Source organism: Nematostella vectensis, chromosome 12 (assembly GCF_932526225.1).
Source record: "Nematostella vectensis chromosome 12, jaNemVect1.1, whole genome shotgun sequence".
Lineage (NCBI taxonomy): Eukaryota > Metazoa > Cnidaria > Anthozoa > Actiniaria > Edwardsiidae > Nematostella > Nematostella vectensis.
The window spans coordinates 10,550,482-10,563,124 of record NC_064045.1 but is presented as its reverse complement, the minus strand read 5'-3'; the positions used below and the strand labels follow the sequence as shown (position 1 = coordinate 10,563,124).

Genomic DNA, 12,643 nt, shown 5'->3' with positions numbered 1-12,643 from the left:
ATTGTGTGATTTTTAGGCGATTGCGTGACCTCTAGGCGATTGCGTGACTTTTAGGCGGTTGCGTGATTTCTAGGCGATTGCATGACTTTTATGCGATTGCGTGACTTCTAGGCGATTGCGTGACTTACGGGTAATTACGTGACCTACCTGCTTGACCTCAGGATTGTATATGGCAGCGCAGAGCGGCTTGGCGTGTGTGGTCTTGAGCGATTTTGTGGTACCCAGGCCCACTAGTTTGATCTCGATCAAGCTGTCATTACTTGTGATTAATAAAGAGCTGACTGGACTGCGGATTAAGCGGAATGGGAACGGGCCATGCTCAGGAACGCGGTGACCAAATGGATCACGGATTGCAAGGGTTTGAATGCAGACTTGTTCCTTGACGTTCCAACATTTCAAAACCTTAGTATAAGAAAATATCTTTAAAAAATGCGACAAAGATACAATGAAAATCCATTTGGTAATACATGGTGAATACGCCGTTAAACAATAAGAGGCAACGATGTAGCGAATTTGGCGACTTGTTACCGTAAAACGCGGGAGAAGTGATAACATTACCCTAACCCCTCCTTATCATAGCTGAAGACTTGCTCTAGTTCAGGATGAACTAGACAAGATCGTCGACAATGGTTTGACAGTGCCCCCCCCTGATATTACTTACCCCCTCCTTATCATAGCTGAAGACTTGCTCTAATCCGGGGTGAATAACAAGATCCACAATGGACGAGGAGTGGCCCTTCATAATTGCTACTGGTTTACTTGTCACGTATGGGTTCCACACTCGGACAGCGTGGTCAACCCCTCCCGTTATAATCACATTGAGGGAATGGTTGTAATCAAAACAGTCGACGCCCTAGAATCAGAAAAAAGGCATCATGGTAACCCTGTGTGACACAGCGTGGTCGACCCCTCCCCTTTACTATCACATTAAGGGAGTGGCTGTAATCAACCAGGTAAATGAGTCGGTCAGTGTGTCGGTGGTTGACATGGGCGTTAAGATGGACATTTGGGACCTTAAGCAACGACGACGGCAACGTAGAAGAGGACGGCAGAAAACAATGGAATTGGAATCAGAATTCAATAGCAGCACGTGAAAATGTGTTCTGTCTGATAGCTTTTAGCCGTTTCCCACCTAACCACGACGTGAATACTCCAAGTTTCACGGTCAATTGAGGACTCAGGCGTTTGCACTTTTAACTCCTCTATTTTATCTGTCTCTGATTATAATGTTTTGTTTATTTCATTGGAATTAAATTATAATTGATCGCCAAGCGCGAACACATCTTTTTCGATCTCGTTGTACTCCTAACCGTCGCCTTCGTTCTTGCTTAAGGTCCCTATTGACAATTTTAATTTTGCCATTTTTTGCTCCTGTCGACGTGGACAAAAAGGGGGCAGACGCACAGTTACCTTTGCAACTTTGAAAACATATGTTTTTCTCTTCTTATCATCGACGTCTCTGACGACAAGCGAATCATGACTACTGCAACTGCACGAGATCACGAACTCCTTGACGGGGATATACTGAACACGACGAACCCAGTCACTGTGTATCACCCCCAAGGGCAAGTGTGTCACGAACAGAGAGTGTAGACTAATATCCTGTGAAGAGGAGGGAAAGATAAGACTGTGTATAACCCCCAAGGGCAAGTGTGTCAAGAACTGAGAGTGTAGACTAATATCCTGTGGAGAGGAGGGAAAGATAAGACTGTGTATAACCCCCAAGGGCAAGTGTGCCAAGAACTGAGAGTGTAGACTAATATCCTGTGGAGAGGAGGGAAAGATAAGACCGTGTATAACCCTCAAGGGCAAGTGTGTCAAGAACTGAGAGTGTAGACTAATATCCTGTGAAGAGGAGGGAAAGATAAGACTGTGTATAACCCCCAAGGGCAAGTGTGTCACGAACTGAGAGTGTAGACTAATATCCTGTGGAGGGGAGGGAAAGATAAGACTGTGTATAACCCCCAAAGGCAAGTGTGTCAAGATCTGAGAGTGTAGACTAATATCCTGTGGAGGAGGGAAAGATAAGACTGTGTATAACCCCCAAGGGCAAGTGTGTCAAGAACTGAGAGTGTAGACTAATATCCTGTGGAGGGGAGGGAAAGATAAGACCGTGTATAACCCCCAATGGCAAATGTGTCAAGAACTGAGAGTGTAGACTAATATCCTGTGGAGAGGAGGGAAAGATAAGACTGTGTATAACCCCCAAGGGCAAGTGTGTCAAGAACTGAGAGTGTAGACTAATATCCTGTGGAGAGGAGGGAAAGATAAGACTGTGTATCACCCCCAAGGGCAAGTGTGTCAAGAACTGAGAGTGTAGACTAATATCCTGTGGAGGGGAAGGAAAGATAAGACTGTGTATAACCCCCAAGGGCAAGTGTGTCACGAACTGAGAGTGTAGACTAATATCCTTTGGAGGGGAGGGAAAGATAAGACCGTGTATAACCCCCAAGGGCAAGTGTGTCAAGAACTTAGAGTGTAGACTAATATCCTGTGAAGAGGAGGGAAAGATAAGACTGTTTATAACCCCCAAGGGCAAGTGTGTCAAGAACTGAGAGTGTAGACTAATATCCTGTGGAGGGGAGGGAAAGATAAGACCGTGTATAACCCCCAAGGGCAAGTGTGTCAAGAACTGAGAGTGTCGACTAATATCTTGTTGAGAGGAGGGAAAGATAAGACTGTGTATAACCCCCAAGGGCAAGTGTGTCAAGAACTGAGAGTGTAGACTAATATCCTGTGGAGGGGAGGGGAAAATAAGACTGTGTATAGCCCCCAAGGGCAAGTGTGTCAAGAACTTAGAGTGTAGACTAATATCCTGTGGAGGGTAGGGAAAGATAAGACTGTGTATAACCCCCAAGGGCAAGTGTGTCACGAACTGAGAGTGTAGACTAATATCCTGTGGAGGGGAGGGAAAGATAAGACCGTGTATAACCCCCAAGGGCAAGTGTGTCAAGAACTGAGAGTGTAGACTAATATCCTGTGGAGGGGAGGGAAAGATAAGACTGTGTATAACCCCCAAGGGCAAGTGTGTCACGAACTGAGAGTGTAGACTAATATCCTGTGGAGGGGAGGGAAAGATAAGACCGTGTATAACCCCCAAGGGCAAGTGTGTCAAGAACTGAGAGTGTAGACTAATATCCTGTGGAGGGGAGGGAAAGATAAGACCGTGTATAACCCCCAATGGCAAATGTGTCAAGAACTGAGAGTGTAGACTAATATCCTGTGGAGGGGAGGGAAAGATAAGACCGTGTATAACCCCCAAGGGCAAGTGTGTCAAGAACTGAGAGTGTAGACTAATATCCTGTGGAGAGGAGGGAAAGATAAGACTGTGTATAACCCCCAAGGGCAAGTGTGTCAAGAACTGAGAGTGTAGACTAATATCCTGTGGAGGGGAGAGAAAGATAAGACTGTGTATAACCCCCAAGGGCAAGTGTGTCAAGAACTGAGAGTGTAGACTAGTATCCTGTGGAGGGGAGGGAAAGATAAGACTGTGAATAATCCCCAAGGGCAAGTTTGGTACGAACTAAGAAGGAAGACAGGCGCGTACGCGACACGTGTGCCAAGAAGGATTAAAGCCGCATTGTCACCAGTTTACTTCCGGAGGTCCTTCGGAAACCTCAACCGTTAAGAGACAAAAGAATCTATCTACTCGAATCCAAAATATTTAACAGGCCATCCGCTCGAAATTAGCAGTCACATCCTTAAAGAAACTTCCAATAGACACACTGCTTTCTATATTTTGAAATTTTTTTCGTGTTTTCCGTTAAAAATCATCGGAGATTCTTACGTAATCGACCGGAAGTAAACTGGTGACAATGCGGCTTTAATTGTCCTAAATCGCAATTTTCTCGGTGCTTGTCAAATATGTCCCCCTCGCACCAAAAAAATGCTCACATGCTCACTAAAAATATTTGCCCGTGCCTAAGATTCGACGAGAGGTGGGGGGGGGGAATAGTTGTTGCGCAAACATATAAGAGTAGGTATGATATGGAGAAAGGATAATGTTTAACGATTTTGCGCACATCCCTAGTTACGCTAAGAAAAGGAAGTTACCTATTTCCAGCATCAAATAGTTTCTCCATGATCATACCTGGAAATATATCTTGTGGCTGCCAGACGTCTTCTTGAAAGGAGTTTCAAATAATCCTTTGACAGGAGTTGAGAAGACGAGGACATGGAGAGAGCCATTGTCCGTGCCATAAAACAGCATCGAACGTTTATTCGGAGACTGCCAAGTAAAGAAATAAGTTTTTTTTAATGAAATCGGACATATTACAATTTCAGCGCGCGGTACGTTTTACAAGCCAAAGGCTTACTCGCCTTTTCGCGCGCCATTATCGCGTGCTTGTTATGCAGTACAGGCGGATACACAGGGGGGCGATTCTGGGTGCAGTACAAAATCAGCGTAAAATGCGTTCAAAACTAAATGGAGTGCAACAGATAGTTTAGAGTTTGTTTGTTAGTTTGGTGCAAAGTCCTAGAAAAGGTCGCAACTTCTAGTCTGTAACGGAGCCTTCAGTAACGGAGCTTTGCTAAAGTTGCTACCAACCTTTGGGTCACAGTAGTAATTCAGGCAAAGCGGAACATTCCCAAGAGCTGCAAAACATGAAAACGAGAAGATCTATCAGTATATAATCTATATTTTCATGGCTTTTGTAATAAAAGTATCGGAATTCAAATGTTGGGGAAGTCGCGGTGCAAGGTCAATGTGCTGTTCGTACAAATAGAGGCGCGAGAGAAATATGAACGCTTCGAGACATCTTACTCTCAGATTTATTATTCAGGGTAGGGCATAACAGCGTGATTTAGATAATCAACGCCAGATAAGTGTTCCTTCCGACGTCGCGACAAGTTTCAGCCGGCATTTCGCGTACTTTTTCACATCCTTGTTAGGACGCGACGCCCGCGAGTCACCGTGGGCACACAGAAGTGTGCAAGATCCAATAGACCCTCTCCTCCACCCGGAAATATAGAACTGCGGTTCGCATGTCAGAGTGGGCATAAAGTAGCACAAGATACAACAGCACCCCTCCTGAAATTTAGTACTGCTCCCCCCCCACACACACACACACACCCCGAAAAACCCTAACACTCACCACACAGATGGTACTGCGAAGCATATGTCGGGGTGGACAAAGAGTCTAACATACCCACCCCCTGACTCACACTCACCACACAGATGGTACTGCGAATCATATGTCGGGGTGGTAGAAGAGTCTAACATACCCTACCTCCCCCACATCCCTTCGAATAACACTCACCACACAGATGGTACTGTGGTGTATATGTCGGGGTGGACATATCGTAGAAGTACAGGTCCATATTAGTGGTCCCTATTACCATCTTATGCACGTTGTCCATGGTAACGGCATCTGTAATCCACATGCGGATGTGCCGTTTATTGCTTGCTTTGTCTTGGTGGGAACGCCCTTCCATCTCGATTGTTCGCTGTAGCTGGAGCTCGGTACTCCACACACCTATGATGCCTTCCTGTCACATGTCAAAGGAAACTTAGTAACAAGAGAACGCTTCCAAAAGATGCTTTAATGCTTATAGCACTGGATTGTAATCTAGTTACGATAAAATTATTTTGTTTTATAATCCCGAACAGGGACTTAGCAGGGGGTGAGGCACTAATGAACAAGTCCCCCCCCGATTTCTGTATAGTCCCCCCTTCCCCCCACCCAATATATATTGAGGCCCGCCACATAAAATCAGTTTGTCTGTACACAGCTCAATTACTCATGGTTTTGTATTAGCCCTCCATTTCTATGCTCATTTTTTATCTGAGTTATAATCTGCCAGTGCTCGCATAATTTCCAGGTATAGTTAGTCACAGTTATATCTGTGCTACATTTATTGCGTTTTAACATTCATGTGTGGTACAATACCCAAATAGGGGACTTGCGCTAAGAGATCACGTGACTTTTTGGGTAGTTTGCAAACTAGCGCGCGCTCACGCTTTTAGCAGCAAAATAACGGCAACAGAAAGCAACTTATTCATCGCTTACGAAAAAAGCCAGAATTATTTTCTTACCGAAAGGGTTTAGTTTCATTTTAAGATTTTTTTTTTTGTCGTTCTCTGGTGTGACGGGCGCGGTTGTACTTGATTTTGTTTGTTTGCTTATTTTGTTTTGAACTTGCTATCCAGCTTGCTAACCGTCATGTATCTCATAGGAAAGTCATTATTGCATTTAAGGGCATTCTCTTGCATTCATACCACACATATTCACCTCGCTAAGTATGACGTATCTCATGAGTTAAAGTCAGTATAACATTTAATGACGTTCTCTAGCATTCATTCCACGCAGCATATTCACCTTGCTAACTGTGACGTATCTCATGGGATTAAAGTCCGTCAGGGTTGTCGTGGTTGTTTCCTTGTTGTGTGCGATCCTAGCGATGTTCGGCTTCGGGTTAAAGGGGCCCTTGCTGTGATGCGCTGATTCATCATGTTCCTGCAACTGAATCATCATGTACGTGCAAAACTCGTCCCAGTCCACCATGCCATCAGACGCAATGTCAACCTGCGAGAGGGGTTGGGGACAAATGTTGTTAGTTGTTCAGTGAATATCGGGTACGGTACTATTATGACGTCATGTGCTACAGGGACTCGTGTCCAGTCCGCGTGTTGTTTTGTCGACCACGTACTTTAAAGGTGGCTTCTAGTGTAAAGTTTGTTGTTATTATTGAGATGGAATTACTCTTCTAATCAATGCCTATTCCTAACAGAAAAAAAAACAAACCAAAAAACGAAATAAACTTTTAGGTTCCTTTAAAAGTAACTCATTAAGAAGTAAGCCATTTATTACTATAATTAATTAATTTCTTTCAATTAAAAGGACATGCGCCAAGTAAGGAACTGCAAAACGTCTGGACGCAATAATTAATTTATAAAACAATTTTAGTCAATAATTTATCTTACAGTGCGACGCGCGCTACCGTGGGCACCTTGACAGTTTTGTGAAGTAAGCCAATAAGAATGTGAGAATTGTACTATCTGACACGACGCGTGCTGCCGTGGCCACCTTGATAGTTTTGTAAAGTGAGCCAGTAAGGATACGAGAAACGTATTATCTGATACTACGCGCGCTACCGTGGTAACCTTAAAAGTTTTGTGAAGTAAGCCAATCAGGACGCGAAGAGTTGAGTGTGCATCAACAAACGACGAAATCTTCATACTTGAAGTTCGTGTCAATCAAAAGTGTGATTCTTGCATGCTGATTGGCTAATTTTCTTAAAACTAAGTTACAACGGTAGGACGTCATACTCTGAGCCCACAATCCCTGAGCCCAGCTCGTAGCAGCGGTTAAGTTTCCCCTACCTTTTTGAACAGTGTTTCCATTTCTTTTTCAAAGATGGCAGCCCGGTTCGAGTCCCACGCGTCCACCACTAGAATATCCGCTAAAGTGTCTCTGAACTCCTGCATCGTCATCAGGCCTGTCACGTGACTTGCGTTAGTGGTGGCCATCCCCCGTGATCCTCTGCGCGCCTTCCAGGCCTTGACTGCTTTAGGGTCCGAGAGATGGCTCTTAAAACGGTACATGAGTTCTTGCAAGTTGTGGATTTCGAGTTGATCTTCCAAGCGGATCGGCTCCAGAAGTTTGCCATTTCTGTGGTGGAAAATAACCATATTAAAAAAATTGAGCCCAAAATTGTTGCTTTTGGCAAACGTGGTCACTCCGATATACGGAAACTAATATATTCCTTATTTGGAAAATCTGCATGATTCTTGTATTTTTTTAGAGTGAGCGTACCCCAGGGGCTTCGTAAACTTTATGACTCGTAACCAGAAGAGAAAAACAGTTACTGTGACCATCTTTAGTTAGTTGAGAAGGTCCCTGAAAAGAAACTAAGTTTCCTCGGTACCAGACCCCCAAAACGACAACGTTTGCTTCATATGTAATCAGTCAATCAATCAAGATGAACACAGAAATACAAAGATGATTTATTCCATTTTTGCAGCCAGGGGCTCATAAGTAGGGGCAATCAACTTCCCCTCATTCTGGTACTATACAGGTGTCACGACGTTGCCCAGGATCAGGCTATTTTTAGACGCGTGGATTAGCCAATCAGATGCGACCTTTGTGTTGACGTTTTGGCCGAGCTTATGAGTCCTTGTTACATTGGAGCCAGCATATTTAAAAGAAAGAATTCTTGGAAACGCATTAGTCTATAGAGTGTCTTGGCGCACTTGGCCAGACCTAAGAGTACTCATTGCCAAACGTGTGAGGTACCTAGGGGCTCCATGTGCCTATCCTTATCTAGTGGGAGGTAACAGATAACACAAGGGGGGGGGGGGGCTCGAATTTCCACCTTTAAGGGGTCCGAGGGATAATATACAGGGGGGTGCACAACAGCGGGAAGTCCACTTTGGGTTTGCAATAGACGAGCCATTTGTAGACAAAACTATAAAGCATAAGAGAATTAGATAAAAAAAAGGCTTTCTAGATCACTCTGGTGTATCATAAATCTATAACTCAAAAATTTTTGTATCCAAATCCGATAATAAGCGTCCCGTGGAGATCCTGCAATGGCGTAAAAAATCCCTTTTTGTTCTTTCGGGGGTGATCAGATTTTTATCAGAAAATTCCTTCACCGGCCGTCCTCCTAAGAAAATCATTGGTGCGGGCCTGATATTTTGGCTAGAAAACTTATCCTGCGGGTTTATCTTTTGGATAGAAACCTTGTGGGTGTTTTATTGGGTTGAACATATTTTAATTTCATGTTACTACCATTTCTAAAGGGGAGCTTTATTTTTCTATTTTACCAACATGAGTTAAAAAAGAACAGAATAATAAAAAAAAGAAAGAAATATTGACGTGCAAGGGGAAAGTAAAAGACAAATATTTGCATCCCTTTGACAATGTTATAGCTTTCGGTGCTTTAATATTTTTTTGTTGATTTTCCACGGAATGGTAAGTCGTTTATTTATTTGGCTGTTTTATTAACTACGGTATTTCAAGAGTATCAATTAAATTAACACTGACTTTTTTCGCATTGGGCTTATGGCGAAACTTATTATATGCTCGTATATTTGTAAAAAAAATTGTCTTGAAAAAAAAATGTGTTAGAGGTTAATATGAAAATTTACTCTTTTATGTTGGCAGGAAGACATCTTCCTTTTAATATAATTTAATGGAAACTCGATTTACTAAAGACATTTCGCTTACATAGTTCATACATCTTGAGGACTGTGTTTATTAGTATGTATTATATACTAGGAAGAATACACTCACTCAATCTTAAATTTTGTAATCACCTTTGCCAATGAATTTCCAATGAGTAAACATAAACAAATAAATGCTTCCGGCGTCCAGAAACAAATGGGCAACCAATATCCGCCTGGAGCTATTTAAAGAAATAAAAAGCCATAAAAAATATATCTTTACAACATAGTTAGAGTTATACTAAGACAAGTTTCTCGGTGTATTCTATATTATAAGCAAATTGCGTTGATAGGGACTTTTTCTAATTATTTGTGGCAATTTTCGCCCTTAGCTCAAAGATAAACACTAGAGAAAAAGCCACATTTAATTAACCATCTCTACAGTTAAAATTCTTTAGGAAAAGATATCTTTAAAACAGATTGTGAAAGTATTGCTATAGTACTTACCGAATTCCCATTTTATAGTTGTGTCAACCCCAAGGTTTAAAGTTATTGACTCAAGATTATGAATTTGGAATTGACGCTGACTTCAAAATCCGAGGTCGAGCGGTTTCGAGGTTTTCGCCTCTTCGTCATTCTCTTGTCAATGCACTAGTTACATTTGAGTTATAACCAGACTATTTCCTGTGAAACCGTGATACTATTCATTCAGCTTCAACGCCCTTTCACAAGTTCTCCCTTTGTAGTCATGGAAATCCGAGCGTGGATCTATTTCATCTATTCAATATGGATATTTGCAAGTATAATTCGGGATAACACCATCTATTGTATACCTTTGTTTACCAACAAACGCTTTTGTCTCAGAAAAAGTATTAGATTGATATTTAGCTTCAGTTATAAATTAAAACGACATAACTGCTTATCATAGGAATTCGACATTTGGTGAAAGAATTAAGTTTTAAATGTAGAGGCATTCAAGAGCAAAATCGAGATATAGATAAACATCCTTTTTAGATTCTATTTGATATATAAAAAACAATTCTAGTCTTTCATGTTTTGGGAATAAGCGTTGCTACGAACACTAAATATTTTCTTTTTGTCAACATGATGGAGAATGTATAATGTACAATTATAATTAATAAATGAAAGTGTGTCTGCTCCATTCTTTATAAATTATATATTTATCATTATTTAATCATTTACGCATACTCGGTCATTCTGAATTCCCTAGATGCCCCCCCCCCCCCCTGGTCCCCTTCCCTCTATGCTCATGGAACAACAAGTTTCCCGCACGCTCGCTCCAGGCCCTTTTAGACCATTTAGATTAAAACCAAAGCCATGTGATTTATATGTGGTATACCTGTGTTGAGTTCCCTCCATTGTGCTAGCGGGTAACGTCGAGGCGCTTGCTGTTGCACTCTGGGAAAGGAAAGTGTCACTATATAGTGCTCGTCAGTTTCTAGATACGGACTGATCCGCGCGTGCGTGTTAGCATTTGATAGCATTCCATCACTGGCCCGACTAGTGGCAATGTGAATGTATTGCTAGTGTTCTTTTAAGGAATGCCGATAAACTACTACTTTGTTATTGTTTACAATTGAAAATGCAGCGGTTCCTTTGCAAGAATACTTCAAAATAACGCACCCATCATCAAAGTCTGATCCTTTATCAATGATATTTGATTGACAGTTTCTCAGTCACGTGCTCGAGTTAGCCGATGGAATTAGATTCTTTGAGTTGCTCGGTGTTGTACGGGAGAATAAAATAGCGGCGCGATTGGCCTTCTTTAAAGTTCACTTAGTGTACAAGCACTGTCACTTACGATTATATAAAGCGGTTCTTTTACGTCCCTCATTACAGATTGATAAAGTACGACAAGAGAGAGAGAACTTTGAAACAAATGTGTTTGCACAACGTTGATCATGAATTAACCATATGAAAAGCACATCTCAAAATTTGACAATAAAACCGAAATCATTTGTGTCGCAATTACTTTTAGGTTAAACATTTGATTGACTAGACTAGGTGTGATTCGACTATCCTCGCATATCATAGACGAAACACTAGAGCCAATTTTTGGGAATCCCATCAACCAATTGGTTGTTTTCATTAGACAATCGAAAGACGAAATATTTTTCATCAACATGAAAAAGCATCGCACACTCTGAAGTGTTGGTCCAACTGCAGGGCCGTAGCAGGGGGTGGGGCACTGGGGGCATGTGCCCCCCCCCCTCCCAATATTTTCTTAATGTTTCTTTATTGTGCCCCCCCCCCCCCCCCCAACCTTACAATGGGTGGATAAGTCAGTATACTCATTGGTATTGAGATGAGTGAGAGGGATTTAAACTCGATTCTAATAACCCGTAGGAGATATCACAAGCACTGGATAAACCAATATGGTTGCAAGTATCTATCACTGCGATTGAAGTGCAACCCATGTTAACGCGGGTAATAGTGTTACTAGTTGATAAGTAATATTTTGATGCATTCGAAGACCTTTGTATTTTGTCATGTTCCCATAGAAAATTCTAAGAAACCTGTGGTTTTGCGCGCATGCCATTTTAACAAATATTCCTTACCTTGACAGAAAGATTGTCCCTCTTCTTCTTGCTCTCGATTGAAGACCATATAGCAGGCGCGAGCATTTTCACCACAGTTTTAAAATGTATCGTCGAAGAGCTGGCCACAGAACCATCGACGGATGCCGCACTACTCGACCCCTCTCTGGTTGCGTTACGTGATCTCCCGTCCCCTCCCCCAGTGGGGAGCTGTAGGAATGACATGTTACAGACTCTTTGTCTGAATGTCAAGTAGAAGAGTTTGTAAAACACGCAATATTCTGAAGTCTATCTCTGAACAGCATTTGCGATTCAACTTCCTGTGAACGCCAATAAAATTAAAAATGGAGGGGTGAATGCGCGACACAACAATTGATCATTAGCACCTAATAAACTGGAAGTCGAATAAATATTCCGTTACTGAAAAGTGCTTTTAAAAGCTGTTGTAGAAAAACACGGTGTAGGTACTGAATCGTTCGGAATAGGCGAGGGAATTGCCTAACATAAGGGACAAAATCTCCTATCTATAATTGAATTTAAAAAAGCGAATACTTGACAACTTAAATAAAGTCTGAAAAAATGTAAACACGGCAAAGCAAAATCACTTATCGGCCACTAATGCGATTTGTGTCCTAATTACGTGGCAAAGTCTACTTTGGGGTGTCAAAAGATAAACCTGTTGTTCCAGTGTTATTTGCTGTTCATTTTAGACCATAACGAAGATTAATACAAAGAAAAGGAGCAGTTTATAAGCCCCATCCAATGTCAGGCATTCGGCCTTGACTGTCAGATGAAAACATTCATCACACAATCACTCACCTTTCAGACCTACATCTTGATACAAGCCTTTAAAACAACGTCTCATTTTAAAGAGACATTACATTTTCTGCGATAAACCTTTATCTAGTTATTTTCATCTCTAGCTAAAATCCCGTTGGTTTAGACCGAGGCGAGATCCTCGACTAGTAAGGGAAGG

General features: G+C 42.0%; 1 protein-coding gene across 6 annotated transcripts in view; it reads right to left on the bottom strand.

The window, feature by feature from the left end:
- The window catches only part of LOC5501803 (WD repeat-containing protein on Y chromosome), a 22,581-nt gene extending 9,938 nt beyond the window's left edge, over nucleotides 1-12,643 (bottom strand). For 3 of the 6 annotated variants that reach the window (XM_048720035.1, XM_048720039.1, XM_048720040.1), the window contains exons 1-11: nucleotides 12,487-12,643; nucleotides 11,689-11,987; nucleotides 10,470-10,528; nucleotides 7,325-7,613; nucleotides 6,321-6,527; nucleotides 5,262-5,490; nucleotides 4,550-4,596; nucleotides 4,091-4,228; nucleotides 1,411-1,602; nucleotides 662-853; nucleotides 148-402 (exon numbers count right to left, since the gene is read on the bottom strand). In XM_048720035.1, the coding sequence (XP_048575992.1) occupies nucleotides 148-402; nucleotides 662-853; nucleotides 1,411-1,602; nucleotides 4,091-4,228; nucleotides 4,550-4,596; nucleotides 5,262-5,490; nucleotides 6,321-6,527; nucleotides 7,325-7,613; nucleotides 10,470-10,528; nucleotides 11,689-11,892 (1,812 nt within the window). In that variant the 5' untranslated portion in view covers nucleotides 11,893-11,987; nucleotides 12,487-12,643. Of the gene's footprint in view, nucleotides 1-147; nucleotides 403-661; nucleotides 854-1,410; nucleotides 1,603-4,090; nucleotides 4,229-4,549; nucleotides 4,597-5,261; nucleotides 5,491-6,320; nucleotides 6,528-7,324; nucleotides 7,618-9,264; nucleotides 9,352-9,616; nucleotides 9,880-10,469; nucleotides 10,529-11,688; nucleotides 11,988-12,486 lie in introns of those variants that run through there. The other 3 variants (XM_048720036.1, XM_048720038.1, XM_048720037.1) reach the window with 3 other exon arrangements.